At 48.3% G+C, this 20,577-nt stretch overlaps 1 protein-coding gene and 2 long non-coding RNA genes across 11 annotated transcripts in view; 2 read left to right on the top strand and 1 right to left on the bottom strand.

Annotated features, from left to right (window-relative positions):
• TBX5 (T-box transcription factor 5) overlaps positions 1–9,467 on the top strand; it is a 125,807-nt gene extending 116,340 nt beyond the window's left edge. For all 7 annotated transcript variants that reach the window (XM_084491693.1, XM_084491699.1, XM_084491697.1 and 4 more), the window contains 2 exons: positions 632–858; positions 8,765–9,467. In XM_084491693.1, coding sequence (XP_084347819.1) covers positions 632–858; positions 8,765–9,348 — 811 coding nt within the window. In that variant the 3' untranslated portion in view covers positions 9,349–9,467. The remainder of the gene's footprint in view (positions 1–631; positions 859–8,764) is intronic.
• On the bottom strand, positions 793–11,469 carry LOC311420625. Its single transcript, XR_014684435.1, has 2 exons — positions 10,027–11,469; positions 793–7,972 (listed from the first exon to the last, which is right to left on the bottom strand). It is a non-coding gene; the product is annotated as an uncharacterized lncRNA (long non-coding RNA).
• Positions 11,470–14,899: 3,430 nt separating this feature from the next.
• The window catches only part of LOC311446144, a 29,953-nt gene continuing 24,275 nt past the window's right edge, over positions 14,900–20,577 (top strand). For 2 of the 3 annotated variants that reach the window (XR_014698765.1, XR_014698766.1), the window contains exon 1: positions 14,900–15,031. This is a non-coding gene — a long non-coding RNA (uncharacterized lncRNA). The remainder of the gene's footprint in view (positions 15,032–20,577) is intronic. The other variant, XR_014698767.1, reaches the window with a different exon arrangement.

Genomic DNA, 20,577 nt, shown 5'->3' with positions numbered 1-20,577 from the left:
CCTGGCTCCATTCGTGCACGTGGCTCTGGCATGCATCAGGTCTCGGTGGCTTATTTATTTCTCTTCCCTGAGTGCTCTGGAAAGGAGCTTGTTCTCTGGCCCAGAGATCCCCTGCTCGGGAGAATCAGGCTGGAGGAGCCTGGGGAAAAGGAATGGGGACGATAACCAAACGGCGAAAAAGTAGTTCTAAATATTTAATCCATCTCCAAGTAAGCTTGGTTCCCTGTAAGCAACTTGGCAGAGATGAGGTTTTTATTCACACGTGTGCTCCCATACACGATATAAATAGTATGTGATTTATAAATGCTATTACAATATTCACGTAAAAATCTTGCGTATTTTGCTAAGAGGACATGTATCTATTTTGTGTGTGTGTGTGTCAAACAGCAACAGTGGTGGAAGAAGCAAGAACATAATGGGAAAAATACTAAACGGAAAGCAAAAGGGGAGAGTGCTGCAGCGATAAAGCATGACGGGGCTGCAGTCTCCTGGGAGGGACGTCTCTATTTCCCTGAAAGACTCTTCAAACACCATGACACTAATGTACTGCCTTCGTTTATTAATTCACCGATCTATTTATTAATTGATTGCTTTTCTGCTTTGTATTTTTTATTTGTTTGTTTGCTTTTAGTAAGGAGTACCCGGTTGTTCCCAGGAGCACGGTGAGACAGAAAGTGTCCTCAAATCACAGCCCCTTCAGTGGTGAGACCAGGGTCCTTTCCGCCTCCTCCAACCTGGGCTCCCAGTACCAGTGTGAGAACGGGGTGTCGAGCACCTCCCAGGACCTGCTGCCGCCCGCCAACCCCTACCCGATCTCCCAGGAGCACAGCCAGATCTACCACTGCACCAAGAGAAAAGGTCAGAGCTTGGATGCTCTCACTTTGCGACTTCCCCCCCCTCCTAGCGTGACCATCAGCATTATTCTGTGGTGTTCCCCTTGCTTGTTGGAAGATGCACAAGGGGTGAGGGCAATCCACCGAGCTGGGCTGGGGAACTTATCTCACCAGTGTGAGCCTAAATCCCCTTTCCTGCTGCTGGGCTGGGAGCGAGCTATTTGGAGGGGTAGCCATACCTTCCACCCCAGTTGAATCCACGTTCAGCAAGATAGCTGTGGCAGGAGATAAAGCTGGCTTATCTGGCTCCATGGTCCCTCAGACGGGGTTAATCTCTGAGTGTAGATACCTTGACAGCTTGGGTTTTGCACAGTTTTGGACCGAGGGTCTCACAGTTGGGAGATATTTGCCCATATGCAGAAAGCATTTCCACTTAAATGCCTGGTCTAATGAGCGGGGCATGGGATTGAAAACCATGATATCCATGTTCATTCCCCTCTGGCGCGACTGACCTGCTTTGACAGAGCTTGAGGGATCCAACTGTGAGTGCTTTACGCTGACTGCTGAGCTCGTCCTGGCGTGAAGGACCCAGGGTAGCGAGGGGATAATTGTTCTCGGGCAGGAGAAGCACTTGGCAGGCTATCCCTTCCTCTCCCAAAGCAATAGGAGTGCCCAGCTGCAAGGCTGAGGTAGCAAAACTCTCAGATCAAGTCCAGACCCTCAGAAGAATAGGGAATTTCCAGGGCAGAGTGTTACAGGGTGGCCAGGAGATCATTGCTGCCCTTTCCCTTTCCTCCATGATTTAGCACAGGAAAAGCCAACGGGAGACTGCACTGTGGCAAATGCACCAAGAACTGCTCCAGCTTGGTAGCCTCTTCCTACAGCAGATCCCTTCCTGCTTCCCTGCACTGTCCTATCAGCCACGTCATTATTTTTAGCAGTGTAACCCCAGGGACACTGGGACATGCAGAAAAGGCTCAGGGCAAAGGTAGCGGATGCTGGGAAGTGCTGGGAGATGGGGCAGGAGGGCAGTGGAAATTGGGGTCTCTCACATCCTTGGGGAATCCCCCAGGTGTTGTAACATCAGTTGTGGGGGCATGTGTATGTGTACAAAGGCAAAACGTTGAGAAATCATAATATTTTCCTGGTGTAAAAGGCAAATGGAAAATAGAGGAATAATTTTCTGAGCATTCCTCCATCCTCGTGCTCATAAAACCTGTGTCAAAGCTGCAGTGGGAAATGGTGACGCTAGGTTTGGGCTAGCTGTCAGGCAGGGAATAAAGAGTAGCAGAGGCCTCCCAGGGTGTCCCGTAAGGTCAGAGGTGAGCCGTGTCACCCTTGCTGTCCCCATGCTGATGCAGAGCTATGGATGCAAGCTGCTGGGACGCAAAACCCTGTCCGTGGTTGTGATGGGACAAGAGGTCACATTTACACTTGGTGTCCCTTAGTCTGAGCTCCAGCCTCAGTGCTCCTCTGCCCCAGGAGCTGAGCTCTCACCATTCCTCTTACCCTTGACAAAACCTAACCCAAACGAGCTGCCCAAATGGCAGCAACCCCTTCGGACAACCTCTGACTGCTGCGTGTCCCCGCACCGCAGGGCAATCCATCATTTGCCTCCGCATTGTAAAGCGATAAGGACTCAGCAGAGGTTTCCTTCCAGTTTTGGGATTCCCGCTAAGTGGTGTCTCCATGGGTGGTTTCCCTCAATCCCCCAATTATCTCACTTCCTCTTATTGTCACAAAAGAGACGACTATCTGCCCCATAATAAGCTCCCCGGCCCCTTTCTGGCCTGCGTGGCCCTTGCCAAAGTGCAGGAGACCGGCGGAGCGCTTCCTTGTCTGTAGGGCTGATGGCCCCTCATTATCTCACCGATGGCTTGAGTGGCACAAGCAGTTAAGGGCCTTTTATCAAAGCCGCCAAATGCTTTAATCAAAGAGAAGCAGCGTCCTGTCCGATACCACCGGCTTCTTCCGCGAGGCTGCTGTCTCAGGAGCCCGAGCCCTGGCTCTCCTCGCTGTGCTTTTTCCCCTCCCCATGCATCCAAGCAAATCGAAAACAGCCACCAGGGCTTAAAGGAAAGAAACACAAAGTTAATGGGAAACAGAGAGCCAACGTAAGCTGCCAAGCAGCTCTTTGCAAAGTGAAATTAATTAAAAAAAAAAAAAAAAAAAAAAAGAAAAAAAAAAGTAAGTAGAGATGAGCAATTCTGTTCAGATAAATCAGAACGTGATCCAAGGTTTCATATCAGACTCAGGCTGTGCGTGGTACTTTCTTCTAGTGCTGAGCAAGGGTCTTTATTAAACGAGGGAAAATAATCCTACCTATAATATTTCTCTTTATCTTCCTCTTCCAGCCTCCCCTTTTCCAGTGAAATATTAAGCTCTTCCTCACACCTCTCCCGCTTTCCTGCTTTAATTTTTCTGCACAATTTTTAACAAGCCTTACGATCTCAGGAAAAAATGTAGCAGCATGTTGAGTTCTAGCATACCTCTGTCTATTTTCTGGACTGGGAATTTTATTGATTTCATTGGATCATCGACTTCCCAAACATTGGCTCCTCTTCAGTCGGTTCAGGATTTGTCTCCAGCAGATTATTTCCCCTCCACAAGGCTGTGGTTGTGGGCAAGTTTTTGCAGGGGCAGAGGGCAGTTCGCCTGGGTTTGAGACCAGCTGGTGTCTGTATCTTCTGAAAAAAATACCACCCCTGTTTTCCAAGATAGTCTCTCAGATACTGCTCCTTCCAGCTTTGACATCTTGTGATATTTGTCTGGAGCCCTTTTAATCAGGAGGGCAAGTCTTCGTTTAGGCTTGGTTAAGAATAGATCTGTGTTCGAGCAGCTAAAAGGAACCTCGTTTGACTTCTACTTTCTTGGTGACTGAGGACCAAGGTTTAGCTCCGTGTCTGACAGTGTTGTTCTTAGCTGTCAAGTCAAGATGGATTCGCTCTGGGGATCTGATATAGAGCTGCATTAGGGGAGAGCAGCAGGGCTGCGAGGGGATGTTATCTCCGAAGGCTCCTCTGTCTCAGGGAGCTGATCCTCCTCTGGGCGAGGAAGGAAGGACACATCCCAGAGCCACAGCTCTGGCAATTCCTGGTGCCTGGCTGGGGACCTGGGGTCACAGCATTGGGAATGACCCCAGCGTGGCGTGATGAGGCGGCTGCTCCAGGCGCTTTCTGGACATGCTAAATGCAGTCCTTGAGGCAGGAATTGTCCTGCATTGTGTCCTAGCTCCACGCTGAGATCACTTATGGCATTTCACTCAGGCTGGACTTGGGTGGATGTATGAACTCCAAAACTCTGTCCTACTAAGGAGTGGCCTCAGCTCATGATGTGGATTTTTAGGCTGTAACAACGATCTGTTAAAGCGTCACTCTTTCTCTAGTTCTCCACTTCTCCCTCTCTCGTTGCTGTGCTTGGAGGAGACCAAAAGGATTTTCCAGCAGGCAGCTGGCTTTGTCTTTGATTTTAGCCCCACATCCCAATTAGGGCATCGGGGCTTGTTTTCCCTTGTGTTATCCTCTCCCTTCAGACTTCCTGTGAACTGAAAAGTCATCCCTCTAAACCCCTGCTCCCTCCCAGCCTTACACAATCTCAACCACTTGGCAGATTTCTGGGATGCTTGCGATGCTGAACAGGAGGCAACTGGAACAGCCTCTCCCCGGGGAGGTTATAAAAGTTGTCATGTTGGCACTCTGAGGGAGAAGGATGCAGCAGAATCCACCGGCTCCAGCCAGTGAGGACTGTCTCCTTCAGCCTCTTAGCTTGGACGTGACCCTGCCCATGGGGAAGAATATATCTTTCATCCTCTTCCTGCTCTGCTGAGGTTGGTGGGGATGCAGCAATGCTTTTCCCCCATTCTCCTCCATAACAGGCACTGTTAGGGAGGAAAAACCTCTTAATTTCCCAAGCTGATTTCTCCCTGCCCAGCTTTTCTGTCACTTGGAGAAGCTCTAGGACCAGAGCTGAACAAAAATCAGGTGTGGGAGGTCTACTTGGAGGACTTGCTTCTCGTCCTGCTGACGGTTTGGGAGATGCAAGGAGTTTGCCAAGCCTTGAGCTACGCTGTGGCCAAAGCTGTCTGCAGCTTGGGTAGAGGCAGCTGGGAGCCCAGAACAAGGGGGCTGCTGGGGCACCAACAGAGAGGAATAATTTGTCTGCATGGTGGGGAGATATTCAGGGGGTTGGTGTGTGCCCAGCCCTGCTGGTGGGGCTGTTCTTTCAGCAGCTTCATGCAGACTCCCCGCTGTCTCATCAGGAGATGCTTCCTGTGCCTTTGCAGGGGCTGTTAGCTGCCCCTGGAAGAGGCTCCAGCTTTTGGTGCTGGGTTTTGTTGCCCCTCTGCTCCCCTGCAATGCATCACAGCCACTGCAAACCTTGTGACTGCTAGAACAATAGCATAGCCGCAACACATCTTAGGTTTCATGTCCTAGGACATGTGTCCTGCTTGCCCTTTAAAGATGCACATTTTGGTTAAATCCATCTTTTTCTTTTCTTCTTTGACAACCCTTGTCAGCTTTGCACGTTGTGATTAGCTATTCATGCTCATGCTAGATTCATACAAGAAACCAGACTGAGCAAGACAACAGCGTTAATGACAATCATCCATTGTGCCTCCCTGACAAAGATGGGATGAGCCTACTGTAATGTCCTGAAAGTGTGGGTGAGCTTTAAAAGCTCAAACAATCGGGTCCTGTTCTGCATTGTCTTCCATCCTGGGGAGCTGATTGTCATGAATATGAAAGGAGAGCCCCTGATTTACACCAAGGGAAGAGATGGGCCCTGGACACCCTGAAGTCCAGAGATCTTGCATGTTTGCATTTCATCCTGGATGGCCCTAATCTTGGAATTGGGAAAATTCCATTTAAAAAGCCATTTGTGTGGTATTTACAACCCAGCTGGAAGTAGTAAATACCGGAAACCTTGGAACTGCTTACACTCTCGCTCAAGCTCCTTCGTTAGGTAGATCATCAAATTCCTTGCACGGGAGCCAGTTTCCACCCCGTTCTGCAGGCTCCGTTTTCCTTGGACCTACTTCGGAGCAGCTTCTCCCGGGTGCTGGCAGCTTCCCCCTGCTTGGCAGAACCCTTTGCTTTTTGAGGTTTGTGCAGTATCGAGGGGCTGGTCGCAGGAGCTGATTGCCACCCTTGGCTTCCAAGAATAGCAGTGAGGATGGGCATCATCTCCCAGGACCTCCAGCATCTCCTGAGGGTGTGCAGCACCTCCTGGGGCTTTGCCACCAGGGGAAGGACAATGAAGGGCTGTTAGGGAGCCAGGATCATGAAAGAAACCGGAGCAGAGTGGATGCTTCTCTACTATGTTCTGCTGATGCTGAGGAGGTGAGAGGACCTTCAGGAAGAGGATGTAGCCTTGGGGTGCAGTGCCCAGGCTCCGGAGCAGGTGGGGATGACTCTAAATAAGAATGGGATGGGAATACCTCCTTCCAGCATTGCAGGAGAGCTTTCTTTGGCTTGTTCCACTTTTTGCCGTGCTCTTACTTGAAGAAGTCCCCTGCCTGCCCCCAGATCTGTGGGGATAACCTTCACATGCTTGGTGTTGGCTCTGATTTCCTCTGTGAGGAGTGGTGAGGTAACGCCAGGTCAGAGTAGGGACCACGGACCAGTGCAGATCCATCAGCTGAGGATCTCTGCTCTGCATCATCCCACCTTCAAGATGGACCGTTCTCTTCTCTTGAGCACTTTGAGATTACACAGGTGGGAAAAGCATCAGGAAGAGGGGCTAGAGGGTGGGCAAGAAGGGTTAGGGTAGGCTGTGACCTTTGTTAGCATCCCCTCTGGAGACACGCATGCTGCGCTTAAACAACTTAAGACCTGGAGTGACAGTGCCCTTTTTACACTCAACATCAGTAAGAATGGGCCTAAAGAGGCCAGCAGAGCAATTGGTAGAGCTTAGGAAAGGAGAGAGGGAACCTATGGGTTTTCACCAATGTGCTGGCTGTTTTTATTTTTCTCTCTTCACCTGTGGAATGCTCTGGAAGAGGATCCGTGGCTCTGCCTGGCTGTGCTGTGGCAGGGAGAGAAATGTCTGGGCTAAATGGAAAAATCAGCAACCTCAGGTTGTAAGTCAGGCACACTTTTGCACCATGGAAAAACAGGGTTCGACTGTTTTGTGTTGTATATATTAAAAAAAAATAAAATAAACAGTCAAACCCCAAGCCAGTGATTTCTAATGCCAGCAGAGTAATGCGGTTTAATGCTGAAAACTTTATTAGCAGAACAATGCTTCATTTTACAAGATATTGTTTTTCCACCCTAGTGCTCTTATTACTCAGTGTTGGGTTAGGGATCCAAAACTTTTAGGCTGCCTGTAAAAGCTAGAGCTACTCCAGCCATATGTACCTCCTGCGATAGACCCGAGCTCAGCAGGGAGCTGTAGGCAGTGTTTCCAGCTTCCATCCTTCAAGGAACTTCATCATTTTCCCTATAAAAAAATAAGCCTGATCAGGAGTAAGGGCAGTGATATGCTTTTTCTCTGCTCACTGCTTCAGCTGTGTTAAAGACGCTATTGCAATGCTTGGTTCTCATGCCCAGCTGTAGTGGCTGCCCTTGGTAGGCACCTGAGTGGGAGTAATGGGTTATTTTACAAGCAGAGAGGGTGCAGTTTGGAGAAACACGTCTGTTTACAGCAAGGAGGGTACATACGAGTTTGCCAGCAACAAACAGTGCCAGTCTGCACCTCCCGAAGCTGAGACGTGGAGCAAAACCACAGGAATTTGTGCAAGTGCCTTCTGGTGGGGACGTGCTTTTGTCCTCCTTTTTATGGAGCTGTTTGTTTCTTTCGTGTTTCAGGGGTTAAAAAAAAAAAAAAAAAAAAAAAAAGGCAGCTCAGATCATGCTAGTTGAGGAAATTTGAAGAGGGCTATTTCTTGCAGTATTCTTTCCCATTTTACCCTTGTTGAAAGGGTTCAGGGCTTTCTGTCCCGAGAGGCTGTAGTCTAAGTGGGATGTTTTTCTGCCTGCACCAGGAATCCTGCTTTTGAAGCAGCAGCAGCAAAGTTAATCTGGGTCAGAACAAGCTCCCTTTCGCTTGCCTCGCTGTCCTTAAAATCTCTTGGTGAACTGCTCGTCCCCGGGCACTTTGCCATCCATCCCAGCAGAGCTGGATTTCATTTGGTGACCCTGCGAATGAATAAATAAGCACACATTCATTTATTCATTTTGCTGCCCCCAAGAGATTTCACCTAAATTGTTTATCTCCTTCCCTCTGTTGGCACGGCGTTGTTGCGGGAAACAAAGGGCTCTGCAAGCTGCGCCTTGTTGTTTTGAGATGGGAAATTCACTTCTCTTTTTCTTTCTGCTTGGCCACAGCACGCAGCTCTGTGTGGATTTATGTGCCCCTTGGCACAGCTGAGGGCTATAAATGTCCAAATCTTGATTGCCTCAACTCCGCCGTAGCTGGTGCCCTCCCGGTGGGATTTTTTATTATGATCTCTATTTTTCTGTCACTTATCACAAAAAAAATTAATGTATCATTGTTAAAGCTTTTTAATTAACAGCATCGGCTCTGAGGCTCTGGGTGTGGGGACCTCTGCTAGGGTATTGTGTCTGCAGGCAGGAGGTGCTGCTCTGGCCAAAGTGCTGGCAGCAGCAAGAGATGATAAATTTGGTGATGTGGTGGCTTGTGTGGGTTATCACCAAAAAAGATAAGTCTCAAGGTTCCTTTGGCATCTTACAGTGTTGCTTGTGCTCACAGAGCTCCCAGCTAACCCCCTCCCTCCCCGGTCCAGGGACAAAAACAGTGGTCAACTTCAGTGGGATCCATTCAGACCGATCTCAAGGGCTGTGACACAGCTGGGGGAAGTCTCTGGACTCGCTCCGTGCAGGCTGTGCTCCTGGCAGGAGGAGGATAATCCTGCCGGGCTGCAGGGCACGGTGTTGGTGTTGGCTACCAGGAGTTTTCTCTCCCAACAGATGAGGAATGTTCCACCACCGAGCATCCCTACAAGAAGCCCTACATGGAGACTTCTCCGGCAGAAGAGGATCCCTTCTACAGGTCCAGTTACCCCCAGCAGCAGGGACTGAACACTTCATACAGGACTGAATCAGCCCAGCGCCAAGCGTGCATGTACGCCAGCTCCGCTCCCCCCACGGACCCCGTGCCCAGCCTGGAAGACATCAGCTGTAACACGTGGCCCAGCGTGCCCTCCTACAGCAGTTGCACAGTGTCTGCCATGCAGCCGATGGACAGGTTACCCTACCAGCATTTCTCTGCCCACTTCACCTCGGGGCCGCTGATGCCCCGGCTGGGCAGCGTGGCCAACCATACCTCCCCCCAGATAGGAGACACCCACAGCATGTTCCAGCACCAGACCTCGGTTTCTCACCAACCCATCGTCCGGCAGTGTGGACCCCAAACGGGCATCCAGTCCCCCCCCAGCAGCCTCCAGCCCGCAGAGTTCCTCTATTCCCACGGCGTGCCTCGAACCCTCTCGCCCCACCAGTACCACTCGGTGCACGGCGTGGGCATGGTGCCAGAGTGGAGCGAGAACAGCTAACCAGGCAGCCGCGGCCACAGCGTCAGCCACGGCAAAAGAAATGGAGGAAAAAGAAATAAAAAAGGAAAAAAAAAAAAACAAAAAAACAACAACACCCTGTCAGTAATAAAAAAGAGAGCATTTTGCAAGACTCCTTGAAGTGAATGTTCACCGTTAGCACTCGAGAGGGACGGACGCTGATTGACACCACGGACAAAGCAGTCATCGGCCTCAGTGTGACTTGCCCCCCCTTTTTTTCTTTTGGTTCAAAAGGAAAACCAACAGATTGGCACGCTGCCCCCCACCGTGCCCACCACCCAACTTGTGTTGCTGCCACAGCGAACCCCCTGCCCCATCGCCCCCCTCCCCAGCCCCTGCTCTTTTTGTTCTCAAAGGGACATGAGACTCCTGCTGCCTTTATCAACACGGCCAGAGTGCTTGAATGAAAACAACTAGGATGTTACTTTTTTTTTTTTTTTTTTTGTGGTGTTGATGTTGACGATGTTATATAATAAATAATAATATATATATTTTTTTCTTTCAATTTTCTCAAAAAAAAAAAAAAAAAGACACCGGCCCTTTTTACCAAGGGTGGAGCTTGGAGTGCTGTTTTTATTTTTTTCATTAGTGTTATCGTTGTTGCTTCTCAACAGAAAAGAGGTATTCTGAACCCGCAAATAGGAAAAAAAAGGTACCTACCTTGCCCAGGTGTTGTACCACGAGTGAAATTGCTCACTGCTATTTCCTTAAAATCGCCATATGTCCCCCAAAACGCATCTCTGTGGGAACCAGCCTAGGAACCTCACCCCCTTGCTCACTCCCAATTCTCTCCTACTTTCCTTCCCACCTCCTGGTCTTTCCAGTCCATCAGCTGTCTCTGTCAGAAATGTGGGGTATCTTTCTAACTTGAAAACCTCCACAGCTTGTCTGCTGCTGATTTTTTTGCCAGCGCGTGGAAAGCGAGGCTGTGAGCCAGCTGCAAGGGGGAAGAGAGGGGGAGAGGATGCGGGGAGCAAAAGGAAAATCTGTAAGCATGATGATGGTGATTGCTTGCAATCCTCAGCTTTCAGTTTGTTGGTCATTCTTTTTCTTCCTCTCTACAAATAAAAATAAATAAAGAGAAAGGGATACCTGTCTGGGTATGCCGAGACATTTAGTAAATGTGTTTGAACGGAGCAGAAAATGATCACAGGGGGCTGGGAGTAGGGGAAGCAAGAAGAAAGGAAAAAGCAAATGCTTGTAAGTAAAAATGCCTACTGCAAGGACTCTTCAGGTGTAAAATTTACTGGTTCTATTTATTTATACATGGGAGTTTGAGTAAGTCCTAATGGGTCACGAAGCCAGAAAAGCAGCTGATTCAGAGGGGCTCATGGTTTATTGAAACTGAACTTTGCTTTCTTCATTTTTTTTTTCTCCAAGCTGTGCCCACACTCTATATAATTTACATATATTTTTAATTAAAAACAATTCTAATGAACAAAAGAGGTATATCTGTGTGTCAGCAGAGGAGAATGTGGGTGTGAATGCGTGGGAATGCCGGTATGTGTGCGGGAGGGACCACAGACAGATACCCAAACCATGTAGCTCAGAAAAAAATCCCTACCTAGCTATGCTTTCCTATTCTTGTGTGCCAATTTATATCTAATAAATACCACATGCTACAAAGTGCAAGGGACCTGCCCACCATTTTTTTTTTCTTTTTTTTTTTTTTCTTCTTTCTGCTTGATGCCAAGAGGTTTGTTTTTTTATTTATTTCTGGAGAAATAAACACCATCCTGGAGGGGAAGGCTTTTAGGCAGTGATGGGCTGAGCTTGCTGTGTCCAGTTCTGCATATTTCTCCTCTACAGCTCTGCGTGGGTCCCCTAGGTCCTTCCCACACAAACCATCTCCCCTTGCCAGCCCTAAGGTTGATCATAGAGTGGCTTGGGTTTGAAGTGACCTTATAAAACACCCACTTCCAACCTCCTGCCATGGACAGGGATGCATCCCACTGGACCAGGGTGCTCAGAGCCCCACCCAGCCTGGCCTTGAGCACCTCCAGGGATGGGGCATCCACAGCTTCTCTGGGCAAAAGAAGTTCTCAGAGTCACTTTCCCACCAATTCAGATTTAGGAGCAACCTTGGGAACCCAGGTGGGTGCAGGGCTGGCACCAGGAGGAGCTGGTGGAGGTGGAGCTGCCCCCTCTTCCCACTTGGATGGGGTCTGTGGGGAAGTCTGGTCTTGGGGAACTGCAGGACCATACCCCAGCTTCAGCAAGGGAGGGCAGGATGCTGCATACTTCATGAATGGGAAGAAGATGGAAAAGCAATGCCAGAGAAAGAGATTGGACTGAAATAGGCGACATCCAGGAGGTCCAGTGGGAAGGTGTCCTTCATGTGGCCCTGGTTGCCCCAGGGAGCAACGTGGCTGGGCACTGGGGATGTTCATATCCTAACGGGGCAAAAAGTGAGCAGGTTTCGAAGCTGCCTTTACCCAATGATGCTCCCACCTGGGACCTGGGGATGGTATCCTATGACTGACCTCAGTGCTCCCACAGGAGTCCCACAGGAGCCTGCGCTGGGTACCGGCCGTGCCTGCTGGCAGGAGACCCGAGTCTCGTGTATCTCCTCTGTGGGCACGGCTGGGATGTGGAGCTGCACACAAAGCTGCCTGTCTTCATGGGGCCACCCCCTGGGAAGGACTCGGATGTCTCATTGCTCAGTAAATCACATGCTGTTCCCCCGAAATATGCAGTTACCCAAGATTAATGATGGAGTAAATTGCGTTTTGAGTTAAGGAATAAAAAATTACACTGTATTTAGCTGTCAATTACATTGTACTTTCCAGGCTTCGTTATCCCACTGCTAATCATGTAATCATCTTATCACTATATGGTAATCTACATGTAATTAAATGGCCAGTGGTTACTCTGTAAGTAAAGAGGTCTTACCAGAAATGTGTGCCATGCATCTCAAAGAGCATTAGGGAAACTAAATCCACATGGTAAACTATTTCTCAAGCTTCAGAAGTAAAAGCCTCAAGCCTTCAACTTGACTAATTTCCTCTGAGCTCCTTGCATTATTATTTTAGCTCTGCGGGGAAATGCCAGGGCTCTTCGGTGGGTTCTGTGATGGGATCTGATGGCTGGCTTTTGGCTGCCAAAAACTGGGGTAGGTCCAGAGCAGCCTTGGGGAGCACCATGGTTTGGGGAGCAAGGAGGGCATCAGTGGGAGCAGAGTGGAGCTGCTTCACTGGGGATAAAGACAGGGTGGGTAGGAGGACACAGTGTAGCCTGCTGTGACTCTTCCAGAGGCCCACGGTGAGTCCCAGCCTGGTTGTAAGTGTGCCTTGCCTGTGCAGAGCCTGGAGAAATAGGTTGAGCATCTTCCCAGCTCACCAGCTGAATGCGGGGCCCTAGCTATATGGGGAACAGGCAAGGAGAGGGGTGTTTGCTCCCTTTGGTTTTGATTTTATTTTATAAAGATCCTGAAGTGAGTTCCCTCATTTGTCTTCTTAAGGACTTATTCCTCAGCAGAGGATGATGATGGTGATAATAATAAAGAAAAATGGGGAAATTCATATGCAAATTGATGTCATTGAAAGAAACAGGCACAAGAGGTTGCAGATTTTACTCTTTTCAGAGCTAAACTGGTAATTCAGCCATTAAAGGCCATGAAATTTGAGCAGGACCATCCCCACCTAGTGTGAGGGACTGCACATGACCACCATGCACCCTTCCCTTCTTGCCTGCAAGCCCTAGGTGTCATAAAAAGGTCCTCAGAGTTGTCTGGTGGCTTCCCACTACCACAAGCACCACTGAGGGTCCTTCTGCTATGGGCTTGGGGACAGAAGTGGTGGAAGGAAGAGTTCTGGAGAGCTGGACTTGCTGGTCCCACATCCTGGAAGGGACCTGGGGGACGAACAATGTCCCCAGGTGAGCTGGGTGGAGGAGGTGGCGGTGGCCCACCCTCTCCTCTAACTTCTCGGTGATGACCTTGGAGCTGCTCTGGCAGCATGGAAAGCAGCCGTGAACCATCGCCAGGCAGAAAAACAGAGCTTTCTATACAAAACATAATAAATAAGTGCAGGCTGTGCAATTCCTTTGACCCAAGGAGGAAAGAGAGAGAAACCCAAGCACCGCTAAAAAACATCTTTCAGAGAGTGAGCACCAATTCGCAGGCTGTGGTCGCAAACGCTGTTTTTTCAGCTGCCTTCCTGGGCTAAAACCCTCCTGCAGTTGCCATCCTTTGTACCCGGGGAGGCTGCAGATGCCCCAGGCAGACAAACAGAGACATCTTTGTTTGCCCCTATCAGTTTGTTTTCGAGTTTCGGCAGCCAGGACATGGGGTGTTTTTCAGGAGCTGGCATTTCGGGAGCTGGGACCAGCGAGGTTCCTCCTCGGGATGAGGCCACCTGAGCAGGGCAGCCTCCGCTGAGGCTGCTGTCCTCCCTCCCCACCACCCTTTGAGCCTCCAGGGCTGAGGGGAGAAACCAACCCAAAGCCTCAGGATTCTTGCCCATAAATCCAGCCCACAATACCATAGATTTTTACAGAGCTGCCAACTCTGACAATTTTATGATGGATCTCATGTGATTTGCTAAGTGTTGTTGTTGTTTTGTTTCGTTTCCCCCCCCCCCCCCCCCCTCTTTTAAAGTTCCTGGAGTCCTTTGATTATATGAGACTCTCAAAGGATGCTGAGAGTTTTTAGTTTTTTTCTTTCTTTCTTTTCTGTTTTTTATTTTCTTTTTCTTCTTCTTTGTTGAGTTTTAGGCTATAAAATAAGGCTGGAAATTTTATTGGAGAGGAAAGCAAGGCAGAGAAAAGAAATGGCTTGTCTGGAGGTGGGATTAGAGCTCATCACCAGACAAAAATATTTTGCTTTCTTTTTTTTTCATTTTTTTTGAGTTCTCTCTGGAAAAGTGGAATCCTTTGCTACATATTTTTGGAGTAATAAAGTTTTCTAAGTTTTAAGTGAATGGAAAACGTTCAGAAAGTGGACTGAATACATTCCTGCCCCTTTGAAAAAATGGAGAAATATTCTGCTTATGTTTAGAGCATTTTACCCTTTTGAAATTTCAAAGGAAATTTTTTCGCCCCAAGTCACTTCAGGTTGAAACCCTGACGTGTTTCACTTGGAAGCCCTCGCACCCAGCAGCTCTCAGGCCTTCCACTTCCTTTGTTTGGCTGAAACAAATCCTTCGGCCCCGGCGGCTGCTTCAGTCTCTGCTTTGCTGTCACTTCTGCAGGCTTTGTCCTGAACCTGGGAGGACTCAGCTATGATAACAGATAGCGAGAAGTCCACAGACTGTATGTGTTACATCTCCCTGAGCAAATAAATAAATGTATTTAGGTGTGATGGGTCCTGTCTTTGGGCAGAAGATCTGGTGGTGGGACAACTGCTTGGCAAGGGTGTTCTGGCCATGTGTCCTCTTGACATTTTCCCCCTCCTGGGAACACCTGGGTGATGCTTGTGCCTTCCCATCAGCATGGGGAGAGGCTGGTGGGACATGCAGCTGCCCTGAATTAGGCAGTAGCAGCTGGAGACAGTGCCAAAGGCTTGCACCAGCATCATCCGTGGTTAGAGCTATCACCTGTGTGAGTTCTCCCGCCACGGGGAGTAAAGGCAGAGGTTTGGTAACCACAGCTCTTGGTGATGGTGTGAGCTCAGAAGAGAGCTTGGCTGCTTATGTCAGCACTGTGCTGGAGCACATTTTAAGCCTAAGTAAGTAAAAATTGGGGGTGTGATGTGGGCATGGGAGTTGGTCTCTATGACTGGGTCTCTATGGAGTCTGGGCAGCACCCTCACTGAGGGCTGGGTAATTGTGTGTGTGCAGAGAGGGCGCTCTCCGCTTCAGCCCTAACAAATATTATTTAACCGTGTTAAGGAAAAAAGGAAGTTACTTGAATTCTGAATGCAGATTACAACCTCAAATTGGGGTTGAAGCACATAGAGAGCTCTTTAATAGTGTGTGACTGATAGCTCAGGTTGTACTTTTATTAATAAATGATGGTGTTTGAGATGCTTTAGTTGTGTAAGGCCAAATATGCATATTATTTGTATTATCATGATAATAATAACGTACCGTTGCTCATACTCTATTTTGTGTGGTCTGGCATGTGGAGGATGCAATTACCAGTGTGTGTCTGTAGCACTGTGAGGCTTTGTTCTAACCCCATTGCTAGCTCTAGGGTACCACAAGTCATCAGTGTCTCACTTCAGCTTTGTTCAGGCCTGGGTTGTGATGAATTAGAAACATGTTTGTTGTCCTTGGGGTTTCCAGTTGAATGTTTTCATTGAGAGGTAATCAGATGGTCACAGTGGAGTATTATTTCTTCTTTTCCTCTTGTTGGTGTCTGGATTTCTGGTATGCCTTTCATGGTCAGTAAGACTGGAGGCAGTACTCCAGGTAGTTCTACTGCCTGCTCTGTTGCATGGGGTTGCTCATCCCAGAGGCAGGCCTTCACTTTTGCCTTTGTTGTGCTTTTTGAGGCTCCTACCACCCCACTTCTCTGGTGGGATCCTTCTGAGCAGCAGCTCTGCCTTCCAGAGTTTTGTTTCCTGTTTCAGTAACACCTGTGAACTTCTTGAGCGTATTCTGCCCTCTTACCTTTGGGCATTAATAATGATCCCAAAGAACACTGGTGCCAGTTCTGACCCTTGAGAGATACCACTGATCATTGTTGTTTGCACCTGATGGTCCAGCCAGCTTTCCACCAACCTTGTTGTCTGCTTATCTGCTCCATACCTTGCTGATTTGTCTGTGGAAGTATTATGGGAGACTGCCAAAGGCTTAGAAAAATCAAAGTCTGTGTGCTCTCATCTAATGTTTCTTTGCCTACTTGAGGGCAGGTGCCTCTCTGTCTCCCTGTTAGTAGTTGTAGGTCCTGACATTCATCAGAAACCTGGGCTGGGGATCACCGAGTGTTTTCCATCTCAAGATCACTTAATGAACCTGCATGCACCTTCTTCATCAGAGCTTTTAATTAGAAACACCGTGCCCTGCTAAAACACAGGATGGCTTTTGTGGGGCACGTACCTGGGGAAAGCAAGCCAAGCTGGATGGAGAGCTGGGCTAGCATGATGTATTTGCTGCTGTTCGAGTAGTGTTGGCTACCCTGCCTGAGTCTGGCTCTCTGTGTGCCCAGGCAGGGGTTGAGAGGTGATTCCAGACTGGGAGAGCTTGTAATTTAAGGCAGTGGGGCAATGGACCACGGATGGTCCGTGATGCTGTAATCAGTCTGGAGCTGGGCAGTGAGTTACGAGTGCACACACGTACACAGACACTTTAACAGCCTCACTGAGTGACAGGCACCAATATTACTGTTGGGTCGATGCCAGTCAAGGTGGTGATGACAAATCCAGCTTGGCAGTGACTGCAGCATTTGCCCGTGTGGGGAGCAAACCATAAAACCCTGTTCTGGTTCGTTTCCAAGCATCTCCCATGGAGATTGTGTAGCTAGGGAAGGAGGCAGTGCCGCACAGCCAGGGGCATGGGCTGCAGGTCTGGCAACTTTGCAGTGCTGGGTGACCTTCAAAGTCTCCAAAAACACTTCAGAAAGGAAATTAAATACCCCTACTGGACTACTATGGGTAACATTTTTTTTTTGGAGGGGGGGTGTGTATATAACCAGCATCCAAACACTGCTTGGACTTGAATGACATCATTTACTTTAATTCCAGAGAAATAACTGTACTTTCCCCTCAATTTTTAAGCATATCACCTGAAACAATAAAGTATGTTCCTAAGTAAAACATCACCTTGAATAGGAAACACCCAAGCTCCTTAAGCACAGACTTAAAACTTTGCTGCTGGGATGGGAGTTGAGGGTAGCTCTTATAGGAGCTGCTGAATACTTTTGTTAAGAGAACTTGATCTAATATTCCTCTTTTTGTGTGTGTGGGAAGACATCCAAAATGTTGCTCAGCTCCAATCCGTATTTAAAAAGAAAAACAGCAGAGTCAGCATCAGTAACCAAAAGGGTCACCTCATTCCTAGCTGTGCTGCAGCATTAAAAACAAAATCTAAAACAAGTCTTAAATATTTTCCTAATGTCGGTCTTCCAGACAGGGTGCTTCAATTCATGCCAACCCTTGAAGGCTTTTGCTGGTGAGGAAGTCTGAACAGGCTTATCACCCATAAAGGGCATTGCTGATCCTTACATGGGATTATTTTTAATGTTGGTTTGCTTGAATTTTACTCGTATTTACACAGCTGCTAATAACATACACAGCTTTCCTGTGCTTTATCTCCTTCCCCATCTGATTGGGGTGGATTTTAGGACAGCTTTAACAACTTGATTGGTTATTGATGGATGGGGCAAGAGCCCCCTGGGTTCAGCCTTCATTAGCTGGGTCCAGCCTGTTTGCACATGGCTGCTGCTCTTTCCAGGAGGGTGAATTTGCAGGAGGATGAGCTTCCAAGAGCAGGAGAGGTGGTGCTGCACTTGAGATGTGCAGGTAGTGATATATAACCTAAATCTGAAGGGTTTGTGAGCCAAGACAAGTTCAACAAGTACTCTTGAAAGAGCAAACTAGCTTGTAAAACTCTTCAAGCTCAGCATCTTAGTGGGGATCCTCAGCAATGCTCAGCCTGAAGTTTTCAGTTTCATGTTGAAGGTGGTTCAGTTTGGCTCCAGAAGTTGGAGAGCTCCCAAGAGACAGCCGCTGTGATTTGATTAGGCTCATTTCTTTGGGAAACGCAGCTACAGCGGGTTGTCTGGACCAATTGGCCCCTAACCAAAAAGCTTTATCCACCAGCTTTGTCTGCAGCAGGGCTGCTATTGGGATTCCAGTGGGAATGTTCCTGTAGACAAGTTCAGTATGTGTCCACGCAGGGTTGGGCTGGAAGTAAATCTTGAATGTTTGTTGTTCCTGAGCCATCCTGGTGAAGCTTGGTATCGTTGGACTATACTCATAGGGTCCTGTGCTACTGGGAGTCTGTCCTCCAGGAGGGCACCTAAGGGAGATAACTGGATGATAATCTCTTTTTATGTTAATAATAACAAAGAGCAGTCATGCCCCATGCTTGGCTTGTGCCACTCATTGTCTGCACTGCTTTGGGTCCCATCAAAGACATGATGCTTGCATGGAGTGGAGGAGTATGTAGAGCTAATAAATAAGATAAAATCATAATGTGGCAAAAAAAGGAGGAGACAACCTGCCTGCCCTAGACTCTATTAAAAGAAAAATGCTGTTTTCTTTGCTTTGCAGTGACCCCAGCACCTGGCAGTACGGGTGGGGAGGTGTTCCCTGGTATTTCAGTCCTTCCGAAGTGCCTTTTCCCGCTGTTTGTGGCAAGCAAGTGGCTTCTTGGTGACATGATGCTGAGCTGTCCTCTGCTCTGATTGCTTGTGCTAGCACCACAGCACCTCTTTATTAGCAACAATAATGACCATGGCCTTTCTGTTCAGTCTGTGCTGGAGTTCAGGGTGCTACCCCATACCAGGAGAGATGGGGTTGGACAACTTGGCAGTGTTTCCTCTCCATCCTCCTTCTCCCTTTTGGTGGGATGGAAAAATCCTAAGGCTACCTGCCTCCATTTCTTGAAGGAGGGAAGGTGAGGGGGAAATGGAGGAAAGCCCCTGATATTGCTGTAACTTTTTGAGACATAAAAGCTTTTCTTTGAGAGCAAATCCTTTCTTTCTCCCCCTCCTCATGGCATTAGAGCTAGAGAAATTCCTTGGAAAATAATTTGTCAAGGCCCTGACTGATCAAAGACACATATAAAAGGACCCTTTTTTTAAAGGGGAAAAAATCCCCCTCCAAGCTCAGAATGAATTGGCAATTCATTTACCAACTGTCAGATAAAGTAGCTCAATCCCTATCACGTCTTTAGCTGGAGCTGTGGCCAGAAGGAAGCAATTCTCGGCCCACTGTGCGTACATGTTTGGGGTATGTTAGTGATTAGGGTATTCCTGCCTGGGGGATGCAGAAAGATATGACTCAGATTCGCGAAAGAGCCATAAATCTCCCTCCTTTTATTCAAAATGTGTGTTTTATAGCCATTTCCTGGCCAATTTCTGCCTTGAATAAATATGTAACATATCTCTGTGTATAGTTTTTAGGTCCAAGCATTGGGCTCCCTCTCAAGAGTGAACTGTCTGCTCAGGGAAAGTTTGAACATTGTTTTCTGCTGTTCCTTCCTTCCCAGAAAACTCCCCCATTGAGTATTAATTGGCTGAGGGTTGTACCCATGGCACCTGCTCCTGCCTGTCTGTGGTGGGGTCCCTTGGGATGGGGCTGGGTGGGAGATGTGACCCAAAGGACCCCAAAAGGTCAGCCAGGCTCCAAGGCTGGATCAATGAGATTGAAAACTGGGATTTTAGTCCAAAGGCTCTGGCAGGATTTTGGTAATCCCAGGCATGAGCTAGCCCTCACACAGCACTGGATGTGGAAGTCAGCAGCTCAGTAGGTGCTGTGCTCGCATCCCAGGACTGTGCTGACGTTCAGCCAGGAGCTGGGCTTGCTGCTGTGTTGGATCCTGCTTGTCTCTGCAGCTGAAATCAGGCCTAGTTGCTGATCTGTAGGGACAATATTCCCCCAGCCCATGGTACCTGAGGGACTGTCCTTCCCTGTCTCAAGAACAGCATCATCCACGCGTCTTTCCCCTCTTTATCCTCCGCTTCCACATCCTTTCCAACCACCCTGGTGGCATCCAGTTTACTGCCCCTCCTCATTCTGTTTTCCACCCCCATTCCCCAGTGTCATGTCTGTGTGATGTTGAAAGAACAACATAGACCTGAAGGAAAAGGCAGGAGCTGATGAACAGCAACGCAGGAGGGAGTAGGGGCAGGGATATTTTTCTGATCGCAGTTTTCCATCGTGGGTTGTGCAAGTAGAAGTACTCAATTTCTTTTCATAATTACAATCATTAAAAAGAACTGCAGTTTGTTTCACTGAAATGAGCTGAAGCAGCTGAGAAATGGCTACAGGAAGAGGCTGGATCATTTGTTCTCTGTGTTTAGCTAGAGGATGAGTCCCAGGAAGAAGGAAGAACAACAGGAACAGCTTTGGTTTTGGAGAGAAATATCAAAGCTTTCCATCAGTGTCCTGCTCCTCCAAGTCACACAGGAGGCGGATTCCCCTCAGTAAAACAACAGGAAAACCCATCCCTTTGCAAGGAAAGCAGTAAAAGTTTGGGGTCTGGCATTACTGGTACTTTATTTTTAGCTCTTTCTTCTAATCCTTTAAGCCTGTAGTTCCTTTCTGCTTCCTCTTCCCCTAAACCAGGAGCTGCAATCATTTGGCCCCGATTCAAAGTCTCAAAG

Source organism: Aythya ferina (genome assembly GCF_964211825.1).
Source record: "Aythya ferina genome assembly, chromosome: 17".
Lineage (NCBI taxonomy): Eukaryota > Metazoa > Chordata > Aves > Anseriformes > Anatidae > Aythya > Aythya ferina.
This window is presented reverse-complemented; position numbering and strand designations above follow the sequence as displayed.